Source organism: Carcharodon carcharias, chromosome 1 (assembly GCF_017639515.1).
Source record: "Carcharodon carcharias isolate sCarCar2 chromosome 1, sCarCar2.pri, whole genome shotgun sequence".
NCBI classification, from domain to species: domain Eukaryota; kingdom Metazoa; phylum Chordata; class Chondrichthyes; order Lamniformes; family Lamnidae; genus Carcharodon; species Carcharodon carcharias.
This window is the reverse complement of record NC_054467.1, coordinates 162,348,498-162,371,184: the sequence shown is the minus strand read 5'-3', so window position 1 is coordinate 162,371,184 and position 22,687 is coordinate 162,348,498. Positions and strand designations below refer to the sequence as shown.

The 22,687-nt window shown below is 42.1% G+C and overlaps 1 protein-coding gene and 1 non-coding gene across 5 annotated transcripts in view; both read right to left on the bottom strand.

The window, feature by feature from the left end:
* The window catches only part of pdgfrl (platelet-derived growth factor receptor-like), a 31,406-nt gene extending 10,418 nt beyond the window's left edge, over window positions 1–20,988 (bottom strand). Inside the window, exons 1-5 of one of the 4 annotated variants that reach the window (XM_041196688.1) lie at window positions 20,736–20,988; window positions 20,269–20,484; window positions 15,677–15,998; window positions 9,888–10,039; window positions 3,538–3,831 (exon numbers count right to left, since the gene is read on the bottom strand). In XM_041196688.1, coding sequence (XP_041052622.1) covers window positions 3,538–3,831; window positions 9,888–10,039; window positions 15,677–15,998; window positions 20,269–20,278 — 778 coding nt within the window. In that variant the 5' untranslated portion in view covers window positions 20,279–20,484; window positions 20,736–20,988. Of the gene's footprint in view, window positions 1–3,537; window positions 3,832–9,887; window positions 10,040–15,676; window positions 15,999–16,656; window positions 16,901–20,268; window positions 20,485–20,735 lie in introns of all 4 variants that reach the window. The other 3 variants (XM_041196695.1, XM_041196684.1, XM_041196678.1) reach the window with 3 other exon arrangements.
* A 1,198-nt stretch (window positions 20,989–22,186) lies between these two features.
* Window positions 22,187–22,301, bottom strand: trnal-caa. The gene is made up of 2 exons: window positions 22,264–22,301; window positions 22,187–22,232 (listed from the first exon to the last, which is right to left on the bottom strand). It is a non-coding gene; the product is annotated as a tRNA-Leu (tRNA).
* Window positions 22,302–22,687: the final 386 nt, after the last annotated feature.

Genomic DNA, 22,687 nt, shown 5'->3' with positions numbered 1-22,687 from the left:
CCCCGCTGCTCCTTCATGAGATTGCTGTTCCTGCCTTTGCGTGGCCAGGAGCCTCAGTTGCTCTCTTCTCCATCTTCTATGGTCTCTGTAGACCATCAGGCATACAGCTAGGGCACCAGGATCCATGATCCTGACATGGTCCTCCTGCAGCATGAAAGAGAGAGAGACGTGATTATCATGGCTGTACTTAGCACCTTTCCTGGCCCTGTGTGGCCATCGATTAATGCTTCCCAGAGAGTGCTGGTCACCCCTCGGATGGCCAGAGATGAGTGCACTGCATGTCTGCCCTGTCAGCCTGCGACATGGGGGACACTGGTCCAAACCAAGGTGCAGAGATTGCAAGGGGCTGTGAGCACCTCCAGCAGTGACTGCTACATGGCCAGTGTTGGCGAGGAGATTGTACAACGTGTGCAGTCCAACTACTCCACGATCCAGTAAAGTCTGTGCTAGGGGTGGTATAAGTATGGAGCGCTTGGTGGCCTCTTGGTGCTTCCGCAATGCTTGCATGGGTGGGCAGGCCCGACCCCAATCATATCACTGTGGCTGTACCTGATCTGTCTCAGTTGCAGAGGTATGGTCAGTTTATACAAATGTCAATAATGTGTGGCTACCTCCCTCGCGTACTCTGCCCCCAGCTGTGCACAGGATGCAGCGCCAGGGCAGCATTTGACCCCCCACCCCTCAGCAGTCACCTCAGAGGCTGACCAGCAAATTCGCTCGGACACCCCCCACTCCTCAGCAGTCGCCTGCGGGGCTAGGCATCAGTCCCCCCCCCCACCTCACCCCGAGGCCTGTAAACAACAGGTGAGCTGTGGCGAAGGCTGCTGTTCACTCACCTCCGTTCCCCTGAAGGCCACCAAGTGCACGTCACCTGCGTGTTGTTGTTAAACACACGCTTTCCCGCCGACGTGGACGGACGATATGGTGGGGTTCCAAGAGCCTGGCGGGATGGCCTTTTAATTATACGCTTATGTATTGCAATTAGCTCCCTGCTGGCCGATGGCAGGAAATGCAGCCCGTTGATGCGGAAGATCGCGGCCTGCCTTCACACCATCGTGAAGTGGGTCCCGCCATATTTTCCACTCACGCCACCTATCACACCCATGGGCTTGGAAAATTCCGCCCAATAGCATATCTCAAGTTTACTACTGACTTCATAAAAAGAACAGCTGATGGATCGCCATTTAACATAGAAATCACATTACCATATTTTGCATTTCTATTTTTAGCTTTCCTAAAAAATAAGACTTAGGGCAACACAGCATCTGAATTTCAAGATATCCTTGTTTTCCCTGAATATCTGGCTCAAGTTCTAATGCAGGCAATAAATCACTCTTCATACATGATCATATTCTGTAGACTCTCTGAGAACTGTGCATGGATAATAGAACAGAAAGTGACATTGCCTAACAAGCACTGCTGTGAAGACAGGGGTGCTACAGCGACATTTCACCTTTGGACCCTGGGTTCAAATCCAGGTAAGGCTGATGAGATGTCCCTGTCCTGTAAGGGGCCAATAAAAATTGTGTTTGGAAAGTCTTTATCAATTGGTAGTGGATTCATTGAAGCTATTTTACTCGAACCTAAAAAATGGTCACAGAGTGCCAATTTCATTGAAGGGTTGTTTGGGAAATGTTTAGGGAGTTCTAAAGAAGACTCATACTGGACTCAAAGAGTTAACACTATTTCTCTCTCCACACATGCTGTTAGACCTGCTGAGTTTTTCTAGCATTTGAATGTGTAGCTTCTGATTGTGGGGAGAAAGGATGAGGGATGCATAAAAGGCCAGAATTTGAGCAATGAAGAGTTCAAGATAGGTTTGCAGAGCAGAAGGAGATGGAGAATACACCGGATGTGAGTTTTGTGAAGCCATGGAGAGATTTGAACACAAGGTTGAGAATTTTAAGCCAATGTAGACAAGCAAGGGTGGGTATAATGGGCAAGAACACATTGATGAGAATAAGATTTGGGCAACTGACTTTTTGATAAGTTGAAGTTTAAAAAGGGAAGATGATGGGAGGGCAGCATCAGAAAGCCATTGGAGGGATTAAGTCTGGGGGTAACAAAGGCATGAGTGAAGGTTCAGCAGCTGATGAGATGAAGCAGAGATTAGCACTTGGGGAGGGGAAATGGGGAGATGGTGGTGTAGTGGTAATATCACTGAATTAGTAATCCAGATGCCCAGGAATTTTAATTCAATTAATAATTCTGGAATTGAAAGCTAGTCTCAGTAATGGCGACATGAAACTATCATTGATTGTTGTACGAGCCCATCTCATTCCGTTTAGGGGAGGAAATCTGCCGTCCTTACTTAGTCTGGCCTACATGTGACTCCAAATCCACAGCAATGTGGTTGACTCTTAACTGCTGTCTGAAATTGCCTGGCAAGCCACTCAGTTCAAGGGCAATTAGGGATGGCAACAAATGCTGGCCTTGCCAGCACACTCACCTCTCATGTAAGAATAAGGAAAAAAATTTTCAACACAGGGTTGAACAGAGCATCAAAATATGGGAAGCGAATGGAGTTGGTACGAAAAGTACAGAGTTTTTGTCAGGGGCCAAAGACAATGGTTTCAGTCTTCTCAATGTTTGGCTGGATGAAATTATAGTTCATTCAAGATTTAATGTTGGCCAAACAGTCTAACATCAAAGAGGCAGTAGGACAGTTGAGAGGATTGTGGAAAGGTAGTCAGGTGTAATCAGTCTGGATATGGAAGCTAACTGCATGGCTTTGGATGATGTCATCAAGGGGCAACATGTGGATAAGGAAGAAGTGACAGTGCAGGACTGGTAAGAGAAGCCATCACAGGGGATGCTCTGGCAGTGATCATATAAGAGTGGAACCAAGCAAGGGCAGACCCACAGAGGTGGCGAACAGAGAAGAGGTGTTAGAGGAGAATTGTGCAATTAACCATCTCCAGGTTGTAAAGAGCAAAAAGGAAGCCAAAGAGCGATAATGCACCATGGCCACTGAGAAGGGAACTTCCATGAGTTGGTCGGCTGTATTGCCTGAAGTGCAACAACAGATTACATGTCCCCCCCACCGCCCCCAATCCCATTTGAATTCATCACACAAAGCCAAAAGGAAATAAGATAAAAATGTGAGTTTCATTTTTACCAGACACAGGGTAGATAATTTAAAACTATTAAAATTACTCCCTCTGTTCCAGGCACAGAGCCTCACTTCATAGAGCACTAATGGGAGAATCGGGTGCAGACCTCAGCACATATGATTCTCAGATCTTCTCTCCCACACATCAGTCAAGAGGAGTGTCTCTGAAAGCTTATCAGGTGCTCTTTTACATCATATGGGGGAAAAAACAAGTTATTCAACATTTTCAATTTAATTAGGGCAATGAATAGGAATCTCTTGACAATAATCTTAAATTTGGAATCTGCATTAATGTTTTTTTCTGTTTTTAGACAACTAAGGAATATTTCAACACAGATAATTGCATTAAGGTATTTAATAAAGCTGCACACATAACTATGCTGAATGAATAATTTATCTATTTACACTAAGATATTTGACATTACCTTCAGCGTACAAAAGAAGGTAATTGCTTGATATCTGTGGAGTTCCCTGTAGGTTTGCCATGCAATACACAACCCCCTTCTGCTCAAGATTAGGCTGCCAAATAACAAATCCTTGTTTTGCATCATAACTAATGAGTGATCCATCAACAGGAAGTTCCTGAGGGGGGATTTCTCGATGCAGTGTGACATTGGCCAAAGGTGTGCTCACGCGACAAGGGATTATAGAAGGCCCATCAGGTCGAAGGTAGATAATATCAAACTGACTGGTTGATGGCACAAATAATTCAGTTGGATCTGGTAAAATAAATAAACAGAAACAAATTGATTTCAGTGGAAGATGTATAATTAATTGACATTAATGTCTGTTATAATTGCTTTAAATCTAACATAGGGCTGAAATGGCCGTTTTTATCCTGAAAATGAAAAAAATAGAAAAATGTAGAACAAGAGTTAAGTGCCTACTGGTAAAGTACTGAACATAGGCCTAAACATCCCTTGAAGATTTCAATCATACAGCAGAGGTTAGAATCTGTAGTTGCCTCAGTGGGACAAGAATCCAACATCACTCCTGACCAAATATTACCAAAACTGGAAAATTACAGCTGTTACTGATCAGAAGTAAAATTGAAAAACATTTAGGAGATAAAATTATCAATATGAAGCTGATTTTACCTTTTAAATTACATCTGTTTTAAGGAATGATGGGTTCTGTGGTTATGCCACTTTATCAATTTAGCTGGAAGTAAGGCTAGCATTGCACATGTTTCATGCGCCCTGTACATATTTTTTCTTACGTCCAGAAACCTGGCCAACAGGCACCAGTGCAGTGCATCTTGACTGTTTAAATGCTTTTACTTTCTGGATGCTCTGACTGTTAATCAACAACGACAACAACATAGAGAGCAGTCGGCAGAGGAGAGCATGGTTAGAGCGAATAAAAAGAGATCAAGAGGGAAGTTAAAAAAAACAATTAGCAAGGCAAAGAGGAACTTCGAAATTAAATTATCAAGGAACATAAGACCAAATGTTAAAATAGGCAGATCAATAAAAAAAGTAAAAAAGAACAGGTAGATATGACATTGAATAATGAGGAGAACAATGAGATAAGTGCATTTAAAATAAAAAGAGGATGTATTGAATAAATTAATCAAAATCAAAGAGGATAAAACCCCTGGTCCAGATGGATTGCAACCATGTATTTTAAAATAATCTAGGGAAGAGTTAACAGAGGGATTATTGCTCATTTTTAATAATTCTTTAGAAAAAGGTGTAGTGCTAGAAAAATGGCATATAATTTATGTAATTCTTAAATTTAAGAAGAGGGGTAGAACATGTACATGGAATTATACAGCACCCAGTTTAACATCAGTGGTAGGAAAAATAATGGAATCCCACTGAAGGAGAGAATAGATGAACACTTAGAAATGAAGGATATAATAATGAATAGTAAGCATGGATTTCAAAAGGGAAAGCCTTTCTTGACCAATCTTATTGAATTTGTTGAGGAGGTAACAAAGAGAGTAGACAATGGGAATGCAGCAGCTATCATTTCTGAATTTTCAGAAGGGCTTCGATAAGGTGCCTAATTGACAAACGAATAAGGTCTGAGAATATGGAGTCAGGGATAAGTGGCAGAATGGAATGCCAGCTGGCCTCAAGACAGGAAGCAGAGAGTGGGAGTAGCTAAGAAGAGGGAAATTTACATAATGATTTGGATTTTGGAAAAAACAATTTCTAAATTTGATGATGACACTAAATTGGGAGGATTATCAAAACTGAGCAGGACTGCAACGAATTATGAGAAGACATTAACAGATGGATTTTGTGCTTCCTTGTAGCACGTTTGAAGCAGGGGGGCTCATAAAATCCCAAACATCCATCTGCCCACCCACAGGTGGGCCAGGACTGGCTCCATGGGCCAGAGGATGATGCCAAGGTCATCAAGGTCAACAGGATGGCAGAGTAAGCATGCTGTCTCAGATGCCACTCCCAGCAATGGGGCAGCAGCAAGACATAAGAGCCGGAAACGAAAGCATAAGGCACCTTAGGCGCACCACGGGTTTTTCACTGGTGCTTTTGTGTTGGCCCAAGATGAGGCCCTTATGATTTCATTTGATTTTTAGTACTTGACACATTAAATTCAGATATGTCACCATGGCTGAGAGTGCCCCTGTTCTTCTGCATGTATATGGTTTCCAAAAATGGAATGAGTGTTTTGGATAGTCAGCTTTATTAATAAGGCACTTTGTCACTGTTCCTAAACTGGCAGACTGTGCACTTAGGTGTTGAGTATCGAGCCTACAGCCCAGGCTTGTCCTGGTGGTCCATCTGTGGTGTACTAGCTGAAGGTTCATTGGATTAAAGCCACCCGGGTATCCCTGCCTCCCTGGAGTATGCCCGGGTCAGTGTCTACCCCCTCAGCATTTCGCTGTGCGCGCTCATCCTCGGACTCACTGCTGGACTCATCGTGTGCAGCCACAGCCACTGCGTTGATGTCTTCATCGTCCACTGTGTCCCCCCTTTCCAGCGCAAGATTGTGGAGAGTGCAGCATGCTCCCACTATCACTGAGACACAATCTGGGGGGTACTGGAGTGCACCCCCTGAGCGGTCCAGGCATCGGAAGTGCATCTTGAGAAGACCGATGGTTCTCTCCACCACAGTCCTTGTGGAGACGTGGCTCCTATTGGTACCACTGCTCAGCTTCTGTTCTTGGCTGGCGGAGAGGTATCATGAGCCACCTTCTGAGGGGATAGCCCTTGTCACCCAGCAGCCATCCAAGAAGCCGGGCTGGAACACTGAAGAGCCTTGGCACATGGGAGTGTCTGAGGATGTAGGCATCATGGGAGCTGCCTGGGTACCTTGCACAGACTTGCAGGTTCAGCATCTGTGATCACACACTATCTGCACATTCATGGAGTGGAAGCCCTTCCTGTTGACAAAGGCACCGGGCTCACCTGCTGCACCTTGATGGCCACATGTGTGCAGTCTATAGCACCCTGGACGCGGGGGAAGCCAGCAATGGCTGCGAAGCCTCTGGCTCGCTGCATCTGGCTTGCCTGGTCCCAATGGAAGTGGATGAAGGTCAATGCATGGCTGAACAGAGCATCTGTGACCTGCTTGACACAAGTGTGGACAGCTGATTGGAGACACTGCAAAGATCACCCACTGATCTCTGGAATGAGCCAGAGGCATAGAAGTTGAGGGCAACTGTGACCTTCAGAGCCACTGGCATGGGGTGTCCACCCACACAATTAGTGGACATCTCAGGCCCCATCATCTGACAGATATAGTTGACTGTCTCCCTTGATGGAGCCTCCTTTGGCACTGCACCTCATTGCTGCTTTGCCGCCTGTATACCCTGGCAGCAGGATAGAGGCGTCTTCTGCGGCCCCTTCTGCCTTGGACTACCTATGGCCTTGCGCCCCTTGTGCCTGCACCTGTCCTCCCAAAGGTGGCTCCCCTGGAAGCTGAATGTGCACTCCTGGTCTCCTCCCCCTTCTAGCCCTCCCTTCTTCCTCAGAGGTGCTGCCTCCAGTGGACAGTTCAGCTTCCATTCCCAGGTTAAGGGAAGGCTTCCTGAAACCTGCAGACCAAGAAAAGATTACTTACTGCAGTGTGCTGACCTGAAGGTTAAGAGTCCAGAAAAAGCAGCTGGGATGCATTTTGAAGTACTGCAGATCACACAGGTAAGTTTCAAAAACTTTCAGAAATAAATGCTTGACTGTGTACACTCGTCACCCCAGTGAGCTCTCTTATCCCACCCGTGGATGAGGTTAATACAAATGTGTCCTACCCGTCTGCCCGTTGTGCCCTTGTGCCGATCCGAAGATTGCAAGGGTGCTGAAAAATCGGTGTCGATTGGCGCCTCAAGGCTTAATTAATGGTCGGTGCGTGTCAGACATCATCACCTGCCCGCCCAGCGAAATATCATGATGGTGATGTCAGGATGCTTGCCCGATGTCACCACGAGTCATTTTACGTGCAGACGTGCGGGGCCTGCCCCACACACCAAAGGGAAAATTCTGCCCATATGTCTCTCCATGTTCTTTCTACCAAAGTGTATCACCTCACACTTCTCCACATTGAACTTCATCTGCCACCTATCTGCCCACTCCACGAATGTGTCAATGTCCTTTTGAAGTTCTACACAGTTCAAAATTCTCCCAAGTTTTGTGTTGTCCGCAAAATTTGAAATTGTCCCCTGCACATAAAGATCTAGATCATTAATATATATCAGGAAAAGCAAGGGTCCCAATACTGACCCCTGGGGAATTCCACTACAAACCTTCTTCCAGCTCGAGAAATACCCATTATCCATTACTCTCTGTTTCCTGTTCCTCAGCCAATTTTGTATCCATGTTGCTACTGTTCCTTTTAATCCATGATCTATAACTTTCCTCACAAGTCTGTTGTGTGGCACTGTATTGAACGCCTTTTGGAAGCCCATATACACCACATCAATGGCCTTTCCCTCATCAACCATCTCTGTTACCTCTTCAACAAACTCCAGGAAGTTAGTTAGACACGATTTTCCTTTAACAAATCCATCCTGACTCTTACAAATCAATCCACATTTTTCCATGTGACTATTAATTCTATCCCGAATAATTGTTTCTAGAAGTTTTCCCACAGCTGAAGTTAAACTGACTGGTCTGTAATTGCAGGGCAGGTCTTTACAACCTTATTTGAACAAGGGCGTAATGTTTGCAATTCTCCAGTCCTCTCCCCTGAATCCAGGGAACATTGAAAGATTATTGACAGTGCCTCTGCAATTTTCATTCTCACTTCCTTCAATATTCTTCGATGCATCTCATCCGGTCCCGGTGCCTTATCAATTTTAAGTACCAGTAGCTTATCCAATACCTCCTCCTTATTAATTTTAAACCCTTCTAGTGACAGTTTCCTCCTCTGGCCTGGGCAGCATCTGCCTCATAGGTAAAGACAGATGCAAAGTATTCATTTAACACCTAAGCTATGCCTCTTGCCTCTATGTGTAAATCCCCTTTTTGGTCCCTAATCGGCCCTACTCCTCCTTTTACCACCCCTTTACTGCTGGTGTGCTTATAGAATACTTTGGGATTTCCTTTTATGTTAGCTGTCAGTCTTTTTTCATAATTCCTCTTTGCTTCTTGTAATGTCTTTACTGCTAAAGGAGCACAGAAAATCTTCTAAGGTCCGGGAGCTTAATAAATTATTCGTTGAGTGGAATTGTGCTGGTATGGGATGGCTTTACTTTTTAAAATTACTGCAAGTAAAACCTGATAATTTAATGTGGAACTTTCTGGAATGATTAAGAATGAAGTAATACTATAGAATGCCCAGATGAACTCAAATCTGTGAAGTTATGAAAACAAGGCATCTCTGCAGGGGCAGGAAATCTGAGAGATTGCAGCTTCTGAATCACTGAGAGAATGTGGCCTGCTTAAAGGTAGCACACCAAGACTGCTGAGAGGGCAAAAAGCTCATTAAAGTGCTGCAAACCCAGATTTTAAAGGACATAAATGCTGACCCTACAGCAAGAAGACATACAAATTAACTGTATTGAACATAGAAACAATAGCTAACATCAAAATGATCACATGCTAATCTCCCAAAGTGTCAGTAGAATTTTAAATTACAATTGGCCTTTGCGCCCCTAGGATAGAGATGGAAAAATAAAAATTGGCTACATTTCCTGCTGCTGACTGGTATTCAGTTACTACTATGAGAAGAGGATGTGTGTGGGTGTCAGAATAGGAAACAGCTGGGCTGTGATACCTCCAGGGTCGAATAGCCTGCCAACTCTCACTGTCAGGGTTCACATGACCTGATGGGTTGAGTGACTTCCTTCATTGCTGTACTATTTTACTTTATAATAAAATAGGTAAGATACCAATGTTTGGCTAACATTCATAGAAAACACCCAACATGTCCTCTGGAGGGGAATGAGGAGAAACCTAGTAAAAGACATTCCAATGCTAAGCAGAATCAAAAACACAGCTCATCCTCATAAATAGGTTGTGTATCAACCTGCGAATCATTTGAATACACACTAATAGCAGGCAGTATGAGTGGAGACATTCCAGGTCAGCCATATGATGCAAAGAAAATTGGAGCCTCTATCATCACTATCCATAGCTCCAGACTACAAAAGCATGTAAAAGTGCATATTGCCATGGCAACTTGGGACTCCCTGCATGAACTGTAACCCACCGCCACAATCTCCATAACTCAGTCACATGTGTAGCCACCTAGCTAAGTTATTGTTTATACTTTTCATGCCATTTCTTTTGATGATCTATAGAATAAAGAAAAATAATTTATAAGACTTACAATTTATAAAACAGATGCTTCAAGAGGAACCTGTTACCTGCCACAAAGATATATGTTTTGCCCATTCTCAGGTCATCTTTGCTACACTCTGGCCCATCACAGAGTATCACCCAGCAGCTGTATTCTCCTGTGTCTGCAGCCCTCGTATTTGTAAGTGTTAGTTGGCTGTATTTTTGCTGCTGTACAATGCTGAGAAAAAGAAAGCTTTCACTATTATGTTAGAGCAGTTTTTTTTAAACATTGTTTTTATTCATGCTATAAATATACCAGAGAAAAAGCTTTGCACAATTTATATTAAGCATCTTATTGCAGCCAGGTGAGAAGTGGTAGAATGACTCCGCTCTTTTCCCACTCCTGTTTGACTGCAACAAGTACTTTTTAAAGGACTTACTTGCCAATTCCTAAATGTTTAACGGTTTAAATGCTGCGACTGTAAAAAGATGCACACAGACAAGTTTTCTGGTAAATTTGTACTTAACACCCAATCTAAATAGAAGAATAAAAATACTCCAACTGTCACTCACATTCAAGAATTCACTCACTCACACACACACACACACACACACACACACACACACAAATACACACACGCACATGTAAGTTACAAAGTGAAAGGGTAGGTTAAAGGGTATGAGTTCAAAAAAATCATTTGTATACAGATCTTGTAGATTGATGACTCGGATGGTTTCAGACTTTCTGGATTCCGCGTTGAGACGATTTAAATATGTTGACAAATGACCTATCTCTCTTCTTTTGGAGTTAGCAGCTGCTGGATTGAAGATGCTGCCCGCAACATATGGATGGTTGAACAAGTTTGCAGAATGGCCACAGAGGAAGAGTGCTTATTCAGGGTCATTTTGATCTCATGCTTGGATTGTCTCTGTTCTTCCTCTGTCTGGCCTGGAGAAAAGCAGTTTCTTAAACATAAAGAGTTGGCTCATTGCATGATCTCCCCTCACGAACTGAACAGTTACCCGAACATGGTCATAGTAAGTTGATTCCAGGATCATTGTAATTGAGTCTAATGGTTTGTTCCACAGCCAGCTGAACACTGGATGTTTTGTGAATGATTCAGGAGATGGGTAATTCACACTCAAGTAAGTTGATTGTCTCTGGTAGGATATCTCTGTTCTGATTCTTTTCTAATTGCTTTAGAATTTGTAGGGTAGTTATGCAAAAGTTTGTTCATCTTAGACTGCTTTTTAGTCATTTCAAATGCTGTTGCTCAGTCTTTTTACTTATCTGGTGGTTTCAGCCCACTCAATAAATAGTCATTTTGGGTATAAAATGTGGGTTTTATAACACCTCCACACCAAGGCAAAATGAAATGCTGCAAGCACGTCATTACAATTTTTATTTATGAGAAGGTAAAAGAAATAAGCATACATTCATTCAGACCTCCACACATCAATCTTACAACTGCTACAGCAGGCACTGTCTGCACAACCATTCTCTGTTCAAGTTTGAATTTCTCATCATCCTCTTTGGGTAAGGCACAATCATTATTAAATCTCTTCTGGTGTTGGGCCTGTCCCTGGGAAAGGATTTGTTTTGAAAATCTGGTGCCTTCTGTCTTTTTTCCCCTTCTAAATCCCCGTTATGTGTTGTCTTCTGGGTTTGGATTTTCACTAGCATCTGTTTGTAGTGCTTTGGGAATTTTAGTACCAACAGACTTATGATCTTTGGTGAGCTTTAGGCTAAGTGGAAGCTCAAGTTCAACTCTTGAGTCCTTAAGAGGATCAAATTTCATAGGCTGCTGAAGAGACAGCCTTTTTTGTCCCAAAGCTTGTAATGTGCACATTTATGTTACTGCATTGTTGCACTCCCTAAAAAGTCCTTAACCCCTTAATCACTGTTTCCACAACCCATGGGTTCAATAGTTCAGGTTCTGAAACATTGATAATTCTTATTGCTAGGGTGACAGTGGTTGATAAACTGTCCTTTAGTCTCTGTAATTATCTGGGTTCTCCCCCTGTACCTCGTCTTTAGTGGGCTCCGAATCTAAATTGCTGGGTTTAGTTAGCTCTGGAATTAGAACCTGATCATTTGATTCTCCAGCAGGTGAATGCCCACCAACTTCACTTTTATTTTTCTTGTAGTTTTCACAAGTGCAGTTTATCTTAGGGCATATTACCTTCCCTTTTTCTTTTACCTCATGCGTGGGTTTCCCCCAATCTGTCCCATGTCCTCTGGAACACAAATGCTCTCAGAGGTGGCAGTCTGCATCAGCTGCACTCCTCTGTGGTACTTCAATTAGGTGAGGCATCTCCCTCACTTTTGGCTTGCCTGTTTGCAGACTTTCCTTGTCCCTTAAATCCTTAAAGAAGGCCTCCCGTACCTCTGGTGCATTCCTTTCAACCTCTGCTGCTTTTATCTCAGTACCTTTGTTTTCCTTTGGCTCTGTCTCAGCCTATTTAAAGTTTTCTGGCTTGATCTTGGCCTCTTTAAATCCTACTGGCTTTATTACCCGCTGTGGGGTTTTCCTCAGCCGCCTGCATCTGAGCAGAAGTGTGCTTGTTCCCCTCACTTTCCCCAGTCTCTCCTGACTATTCTGGACCATCTGGAAAAAATGCTTTCCATGTTTTCTGCCAAGTCATTGTCTAGCACTAGGTTGACCCACTGAATTGGTAAGCTCAGAATAACCATGACTGTTTTTACACCAGTGATTAGTTTACTCTGTAGGTAAATTTTAACTAAGGGAACCTTAGAGCATTTACCAGTAAGACCTTCTACCAATTCTGTGGTATTTATTTTGCTTTCAGGTGGGCATCTCGACAACCTTTGCTACAAGTAGTGTTTGAAGACACTTGGTATCCCTGAGGATGATTAACTCTTTCCTGGGTGCCTGGCATAGAAAAGGAATCATTTTCCCTTTTTGCAAAAGGTTCTTGTAGCTATTCTGGTCCTCTGCTACACTGGAGCATAGGCTTTTCACCTTCATGGCTTCAGACACTGTTCTGACTACATTGCTCCCTGTTGATTTTTTGGAATGCCAGCAGTCTGGCCTTATATGCCCAGACTTGCTGTACTGAAAACACATGGGGTGCGCCCCTGCTGGTTTACCATCTTGGCTCCTTCTTTTAAAAGATGGAGGCTGATCTGTTTTTCCTTCCCTACTCTCCTTTTCTCTTGAGCCTATCTCTGCTTTGTATATGTCCATCCTATCTCCCCCTAGTCTGTAAGAGTTACTAGATCCAAATTTATTTAAACTGTGCTAAATTGCTTCACGCTGTTCTATGAAGGTACTAGCTTTGAAGGTGGACATGTTAAGTATTCTAGATCTGTAAACCACAAGTAAACCTGGATAGAAGCATTTAAATACTTCGATTTCCTGTTTCCAATCTCTCATTGTCCATGGGTTCAATCACAGACAGAGCCCTCAAATTTCTGTTATGGTCAGGTGAGAAGTGGTAGAATGGCTCATCTCTTTTCTACTCCCCTGTTGACTGCAACAGGCACTTGCCAATTCTGTGAGTGTTTAACTGTGTAAATGCTGTGACTGTAAAAAGATGCACACAGACAGGTTTTCTTGTAAATTTTAAAAGGGAAATGGGATTTATTCTACTTAATAGCCGATCTAAACAAAATAATAAAAACGCTCCAAAACCCACTCACATATGCATTCAAGAATTCACACACACACACACAGAAGTAATTTAGAAAGTGAAAGGGTAGTTTAAATTGTTGTGGTTTGGACCAAAAAAGTCAGTTGTACATGGATCTTGTAGATTGATGACTTGGATGGTTTCTGACTAGGATCGATGGTATTCTGGATTTTGCATTGAGACGATATAAAGTTGTTGATGGACGATTTATCTCTTTTCTCCTTGAGTTAGGAGCTGTTGGGTTGATTTTTGAAGATGCTGCCTGTGGCATGTGGATGGTCAAACAAGAGACAGGAAATAAACTTGCAGGATCGCTGGAGAGAGAGATTGCCCACTCGGGATCATTTTGAATCACACTTGGACTATCTCTTTACTTTCTCTGACTTGTCTGGAGAAAAGCAGTTTCTTAAAACACGAAGAATGTGAGTTGGCTCATCACATGATCTCCCCTAAAGAACTGACCAGTTACCCAAACATGGTCATAACAAGTTAATTCTAGGTCCATTATTCAAAGTGATTGAATCTTGTTGAATACACAGCCAATGTCTGGATGCTGTGTGAATGATTCAGGAGTTGGGTCACTCACAGTCATCCAAGTTGAATGTCTCTGGTGGGTTATCTCTAGACAACTTGACTCCGTTCCAATGGTTTTGGAATTTGTAGGGTACAGTTATGCAAATTTAAGGCCATCTTGGAAGCTGCTGTTTGTTAATTTGAAATGCTGCTATTCTGTCTTTTTACTTTCCCTACACAATATATAAAGTCATTTTTGATATAAAATATGTGCTTTATAACAACCTCTTTTTCTTTCAATATTTACAGAATAAGAAAAGATAAAACCAGCCATGGAACTGTTCTTTCACTTAAAAATTGTGCTGCTATATATTCTTCCAATTACTTAATCTCCTGTTTTGACTGACTGCTGTTAAACAAACAAGAAAATTTAATTTTAGAATTTGTTCTGTCCACCTAAAGTTAATCTTGTGAAGTATCAGAACATTAGTTCAACCGTACAACTTACATATTCAACTTCAACCAAATGCATTGCGCAGTGATATTACAACATTTCAAGTACTGGGGCAACTGATTTCCCTCAGGTCCTGCTAAATGTAATGGCAGGACCTGATTGCCAGTTTTAGAATCTGTTTCCCAGCTCAGCTGGCTAGTTGAGAGGAGTGGGATAGGTTGTGTGGGGTAGGTTACCTTGAGGTAGGAGTGCTGGGGTGCAGATATGACATGGTGGGGTGGAGAAGATTACGGGGGAGGCATGGAGTGGATCATGGACTGGTGCACAGAGAAGATGTGGGGAGATGCAGAGACATTATGAGGGTGGTGGAGAAAATCGCAGTGGGCCCTGGGAAGATCGCAGACCAGGAAGGCCATGTTGAAGTGGGTGCAGGGAAGGAGACCTTAGGCTGGGGAAGGCATCAAGAAAGCACCAGGGTTGAGCTGTGCTCGGATCACAGGGATGGTTTACCAGGTAGCTTGGTGAGTTGTGGGGATCCACTTCTGTTCCTTCAGCAGAAATGGAAAGGAACATAACAACAAAAAATACTGGAAATGCTCAGATCTGGTAGTACCTGTGCAGAGTTAATGGTTTGAATTTTTTCACCAGGTATGAAGCTCCATTGCCGCTACACTGGATGGTATTTTACTGGCTGTGGTCATTTAAGAGGTCATCGCTGGGTCCACCATACAATTGAAGATTTTAGACCACCTCTCAAAGCTGCTGGTCCAATCAGAAGTGGCCAATATTGCAGCTGCAGGGCATGTCAGCAGGCAGGCCCCAGTAATCAGGGATATGGGTGCACCCTCTCTTGGCGGTGGTGTAGCAGTGGTGTCCCTGATATTGGTAAAATATCAATGAGGATAGGAAGTGGCCCTTGATTGTGCACTTCATTGGCACAATTGGCCACAAAATGGATGGCCACTGATATTCTTGCCACTGGTGATATGCTACGACGACAGGAAGATGTCAAGCTGCCCTCTTGCTACCTTCCGCCCCCATTTTACCAGCACTCCGTCTCCCAGTCTATCTCTATAGGGCTGGTCAAATCCAGTCCAATGATTCTTGTCTGCAATTCTTCTCTCTGCTGAAAGGTCACAGACATGAAACATTAACTGTATTTCTCTTTCCATTGACGCTGCCTGATCTGCTGAGTATTTCCAACATTTCCATTTATATTTCAGATTTCCACACGCATGCTATTTTGCCTTTTACCTGAGCCTGGAGTTATTTAGGTTGTTGAGGTAAGGTGGATAAGCCCAGCCAATGTTCTTCCCTTTACAGCGCAGTTCAATGGATTGCCCTGTGGCTAGGTTCAATGTCTCTGCTGGCTTCTGGAAATTGCCTTTATCCAAAACCTGTGTCATGATAAAGGTCGGCTTTAGGTCTTTGTCTAGGAACATTCTCTCCTTTCTCAGGTTTGGAACTTTTAGCTTTATTTTCTTATGTATTGCTCTGATTTTATTCTGTCCAACTGCTTTTCGTTTACTTTTCTCATTCTGTTGTGGGATCCTTTTCACCTTCTTTTGACAGTCACCTAATAAGAAAATATTAAACATTTTTATAAGAAAATCAGAGCAACAAATTCTTACTGCAGTTGTTACAAGAACAATGTGCAATTCCAGAAATCAGTGAGTACTGATGAAAGCTTCAGTAATGTCAATAATCAATCAAGAAAGTGTAATACAATGCTGTTTTATTACCGTGGTTTATCATACACACTAGATTAATGAATTACAATTACAAAAGAAAAGTGTCTTTTTCACATCAGTAGTAATAATCTATGTGCCTAGGCTCTAAACATCTACTAACATTTATCCCACATCAACTATAATAATGTCCTTTTTACCACCAAGATATAATGGTTGGATGGGTGGCTTAAAATAGTTGCCGATTGCTTCCTGAACAGAGGACACTGAAAATTGCTGTGCTTGTGCTTGCTTCTCCTTGCTGTCTTTAAACAAAATAGTGCAGTTTCTTCTATCGACAACTAACCTCATTGAGATATGTAAACATCTGTTCAGCCAATTTACAGGTTAATAATTGGCCTTCAATTCCATCAACTTTAGCTAACAGTCTTATGAGGGACTTTATCCTTCTGGAAGTCCATATAAATAATATGCTTAGATATTCCCTGTCCATTACTTTAGTTACCTTTCCAAAAAATTAAATCAGAGTCGCCAGGTGTGACTTACCCTTTGAAAGGCACTATATAAATATATCCTTCTTTCCACGTGTCCTGACAAGTTCCTGACTGTCATGGGAGTTGTTCTGCCTAAGAAAGTGCTCTGCATGTATTGGTATGTCATTGTACAGAACAACGCTGGTATTGTTGAAGGCTCTCTGGTCTAGAGGGCATGGGTAGCTGTTTCTTCATTACATAACATTTTAAATAACTCCAAGTAGACTTCAGGAGTGTCTGGGAGATCTAATGGACCCCTGCAATATATTTTCAATAAGATTTAACACCACATTGGAGACCAGCACACTTGGAAACCATGCAGGGTCAAGCCCAAAACTGCCTCCTCACAGAGGAGCACACTGAAGTAAATAAATATGATCTGATAGCTATTATGGAGACGTGGCAGCAGGATGACAAAGATTGGGTCCTAAATATTGGGGGGCATATGACATTCAAGAAAAACAGGAAGCTAGGTAAAGGTGGAGAAGTAGCACTGTTGACCAAGGATTGCATTGGTGCAATAGTTAGAGCTGACGTTGGTTCAGGAGATCAGGATGTAGAATCGATTTGGGTGGAGATGAGGAATAGTAGAGGAAAGAAGGCACTTGTGGGAGTGGTCTACAGGCCCCTTAACATTAACCACAATTTAGGACAAAGTATACAAGAAGAAATATTGGGTGACTGTGGTAAAGCAATAATCATGGGTGATTTTAATCTACATATAAACTGGAAAATTCAGACTGGCAGTAGTAGCCTGGATGAGGGGTTCATAGAATATTTTCAAGATAGTTTCTTAGAGTGGCGCATTCTGGAATCAACAAGAGAGCAGGTTATATTAGACTTGGTATTGCGTAATGTGGCAGAATTAATGAATGACCTTAATCTGAAGGCACCCTAGGTAACAGCAGCCACAATATGATTACATTTTACATCCAGTTTGAAAGAGAGAAGAGTGGGTCTAAGACTAGTATTTTAAACTTAAATAAGGGCAACTATGTGGGGATGAAAGCTGAGGTAGCTGAAGTGAACTGGGATCCTAGGCTTGGAGATAGATCAACCGAAAAGCAGTGGCAGACATCTAAGGGGATATTTCAGAACATTCAGAATAAATATATTCCTACTATAAAGAAAAATTCTAAGGGGAGGACCCACCATCCGTGGTTAACTAAAGAAGTTGAGGAAAGCATCAAAGTTAAGGAAAAAGCATATAACTGTGCAAAGATGAGTGGCAGGTCAGATGATTGGTCCACAAATAAAGAACAACGGAGAATGACTAAAAGGTTAATCAGGAGAAAGAAACTAGAGTTTGAGTGAAAGCTAGCTAGAAATGTAAAGATGGTTAGCAAGAGTTTCTATAAGTATTTAAAAAGGAAAAGGATAAGTAAAGTGAGTGTTGGTCCTCCAGAGAGTGACAATGGGGAGTTAATAGTAGATATTAAGGGAATGACGGATGAAACGAACAAATATTTTGCTCTGTCTTCACTATAGAGGATACAAAAAACATTCCAGTAATAGCTGTCAATCAGGAGTTGGAAGGGAGAGGGGAACTTGGTGAAATTACAATCACTAGGGAAGTGGTACTAAGCAAACCCATGGAGCTGCGGGCTGACAAGTCTCCGGATCCTGATGGACTTTATCCTAGATTCTTAAAAGAAGTGCCTATTGGGGTAGTAGATGCATTGGTGTTAATTTTCCAAAATTTGCTAGATTCTGGATAGGTCCCATCAGATAACCCCTCTATTCAAGAAGTGAGGGAGGCAAAAAACAGAAAACTGTGGGCCAGTTAGCTTGATGTCTGTCATGAGGAAGGTTTACAATCAATCATTAAGGAGGTTATAGCTGGACACTTAGAGAAACTCAAGGTAATTGGAGAGACTCAGCAAGGTTTTGTGAAAGGGAAATTATGTTTAACCAATCTAGTGGAGTTCTTTGAAGGAGTAACATGTGCTGTAGATGTGCTGTACTTGGATTTCCAGAAGGCATTTGATAAGGTGTCACATCAAAGGTTATTGTGGAAAATAAAAGCTCATGGTATAGGGGGTGACATATTAGCATGGATAGAAGATTGGCTCGCTGGCAGAAAACAGACAGTATGCATAAATGGGTCTTTTTCTGATTGGCAGGATATAATGAGTGGAATATTGCAGGGGTCTATGCTGGAGCCTCAACTTTTTACAATTTGTATCAATGACTTAGATGAGGGGAGTGAAGGCATGCTAACTAAATTTGCAGAGGATAAATAGATAGATAGGAAAGCAGATTGTGAAGAGGGAATTGAAAGGTTTCAGATGGATATAGATAGGTTGAGTGAATGGGAAAAAATCTGGCAGATGGAGTATAATGTGGGAAAATTTAAAGTGATCACTTTGGCAGGAATAATAAAAAAAAAAGTTTTACTTAAGCAGAGATCGGCTGCAGAATTCCGAGGTGCAGAGGGATCTAGGTGTTCTAGTGCATGAAGCACCAAAAATTAGCATGCAGGTACAGCAAGTAATTAAGAAGGCTAATGGAATGCTATTATTTATTATGAGAGGAATTTAACAGTAAGGATAAAAACAGAAAATGCTGATAAAAATCAGCAGGTCTGGCAGCACCTGTGGAGAGAGAAACAGAGTTAATGTTTCAAGTCCATATGACTCTTCTTCAGAGCTACAAGAGACTCAAAATGTTAACTCTGTTTCTCTCTCCATAGGTGCTGCCAGACCTGCTGCGTTTTACCAGCATTTTCTGTTTTTATTTCAGATTTCCAGCATCTGTAGTATTTTGCCTTTATAAAAAGTAAGAATGCTGTGCTTCAATTATACAGAGCATTGGTGAGACCACATCTCGAATATTGCGTGCAGTTTTGCTTACTTAAGGAATGATGTAAATGAGTTGGAGATGGTTCAGAGATTTGCTAGACTGATATCTGGAATGAGCGGGTTGCCTTATGTGGAAAGATTAGACAGACGTGGGTTGTTTCCACTTGAGTTTAGAAGAGTGAGGGGTGACGACTGAAGTATATAAGATCCTGAACGGTATTGACAAAGTGGATAAAAACAAAAAAACTGCGGATGCTGGAAATCCAAAACAAAAACAGAATTACCTGGAAAAACTCAGCAGGACTGGCAGCATCGGCGGAGAGGGTCATGAGGACTCGAAACGTCAACTCTTTTCTTCTCTGCCGATGCTGCCGGACCTGCTGCGTATTGACAAAGTGGATTTGAAAAGGATGTTTCTTGTGGGTGAGTCCAGAACTAATGGGCACTGTTTTAAAATTAGGGCTGCTCTTTTAGGGCAGAGATGAGGAGAATTTTCTTCTCTCCAAGGGCTGTGAGACTTTGGAATTCTGCCTCTGAAGGTGGTGGAGGCAGGGTCATTGAATATTTTTAAGGTGGAGGTAAATAGATTCTTGTTAGGCAAGGGAATCAAAGGTTATCAGAGTTAGATGTGAATGTGAAATTCGAAACACAAACAGGTCAATCATGATCATATTGAATGATGCAGCAGGCTCCTATTTGGTATGTTGGTAGGTGCTTCTCTCTGTGCTTCGGTCAGCTCTGATTCTAGATTGATCCCACTATGTTGAAATGCGGTGAAGCAGAAGCCATTTCACGTTGGCAGTAAAGTTGCAATATGAACTGACCTTTAAACATGCTTTCCTCTCGTTGTTTATAACATCATCTTATGTCCTCCACCGGATTCCCTTGCAATTGGTTGAGATAACTATTTCCTTACATTTAATACCAGATATTCAACTGTATCACACAATAGGACATAGTTTATCATCTGTTTCGGAACCCTCAGAGGTTAATGGTATCCCAGTTTCAACAGTCGTCCATAGCACGGACTGTGTATCAGACTTCAAACACAGACAAAAACACACACATTCAAACATAACATTCAAATACACTTAAAGGTTGTTCATTGAATAACATTGATTTAATAAAAGACAGCTCGGGCTCATCGCCCGATTATTACAAATATAATTGTCACATTTAAATCAGTTTCGAGGAAATCCACACAAAGAAAATCCAGTCCGAGAAAACTTAAAAGTCAAAATTAAACACGTCAGCACCTTTCTTCGGCTGAAACTGTAACGGCGTCACTTACCCATCTGTAAAAGTAATTCGTTGAAAAAGACGAACAGCAAAATTACACAAAACTTCATTGTATAACCTTTCTCAGTAGTGACTAGTAGAAAGGATGTTCTACATTAAATATGTATTTCTTTCGGAGCTGTTAACTTTCTTGTAAGAAGTTAGCAGGCTGTCTCCGGAGAAGTTAACTGTTGTTAAAATCCCACAGTCTGGAAATGGTTGTCTGGGATTTTTAGAGGACCCAAAATGCATGTTGAATGACAGGTCGAATGAATTGGAATAAGATGCTATTCAACAGTCAGTGAAACAGTTCCTATCCTGCAAGAAGGCTGACCCCTGTGGGAAACATCGCTACAACTAACTAAGGCTGAAGCGTTTGCTAACTACAGAAAACCAGGAGTTACATCCAATCAACTCAGATTCACAGCTATAATTATAATGTATAGTGGATATAATTTTAACATGCAAATCCTAGAAATGTAATATACAACCCCTATTAATGCACAGCTCCTATATAATTATGGCATTTATATAAGAATACCATATCACAGTTATATAATGCAATTTACGTTTCTATTGCCCTCCTCCTTCTTCCAACCAAATTTTATCACTTCGCACATCTCTGAATTTCATCTACCATGTCCCTCCATTCTAGCACAGAATTGTTACAGCACAAAATTAGGCCATTCAGCCTGTCCTGCCTGCACCTCTCTCCAAATGCCATTTATACCGTTATTCCCTCGCCCGCTCCCGGTAACGCTGCACATTCTTCCTTTTCAGATAACGGCTTAATTCCCCTTTGAATGCCTCGATTTGAATTTGCCTCCACCACACTCAGACAGTGCATTGCAGACCCTAACGACTGGCTACCTGAAAAAAAATTCCATCGTGTCACTGTTGCTTATTTTGTCATTTATTTTAAATCTGTGCCCTCTTGTTCTTAATCCTGTCACCAGCTAGAAAAAAAAATGTAGTAGTTTGCAAAAAAATAATTCTTGTGAGCAAGTTCCAGGAAATGAACTAATATGCATTATGGTGGGCAAAGCTAGCTGTTGCTGGCATAATGATAGGAAGGCAATGGACTAAAACAAAGGAGAGGCCATGAATTTAAAATAAGAGAGACCCTGGGGGTGAAAGAAAATATCCTGGAATGGTGGATGTTATGGGACGAGGAGGCATTGAGGAAATGCATCTGGTCCAAAAGATTGACTGCATTGCTAAGTATTTTACATGTTTATTTTGCAAGCTAAATATATTTTTCTTAACGATTGTCTTGCAGAAAAGGCACGATCTCGTTATTAATAATTTCATATATCAAAATTAAAAATCTTTAAAACAACTCGATATCTCTTACTCTGTAACGCTGCAAAATGTTAGGAGTTGTCAATTTAAAATGATTCTGTGCTTTGAGCATTGGAGAGATTGAAGCCTTAGAATTGTGCACCGAGAGCTGTTAAAAGTTATTGTCAGAAGTGGGATTCGAACCCACGCCTCCAGTCGGAGACCAGAACACCCAACCCCACAATGGGAAGGATTGAATCCTTGAGTCTGGCGCCTTAGACCACTCGGCCATCCTGACAGCTGACAGTAGGGGCGGCAGCGAGCTATAAGTCCCTGAGTCGAGTCTGAGGCCACGTTTCTTGATGTTAATGGGAGTTCCTACATTTTCCTCACCCTCGAGATCGAATGCAGACGTTCTCTACGGACCAACACTTTTATTTTTATTTATCTCGGGAACTTCCCGCTCCCTCATTCTGCTCCTAATTATTTCCAACCAATCGCCTTTGCCTTATGTGCTCCTGCAGCACGCATGCTCAGTGAGGATGGAACAGTCAGCCGCCATGTTGAGTGTGGCAGTTCCTGAAAGGCACACAGTGAGTCGCCATGTTGAGTGTGGGTATGCGCATACTCAGTAGTACCCGGTTAGTCGTATCTGTACGCATGCTCATAGAGGAGGTTATAGAC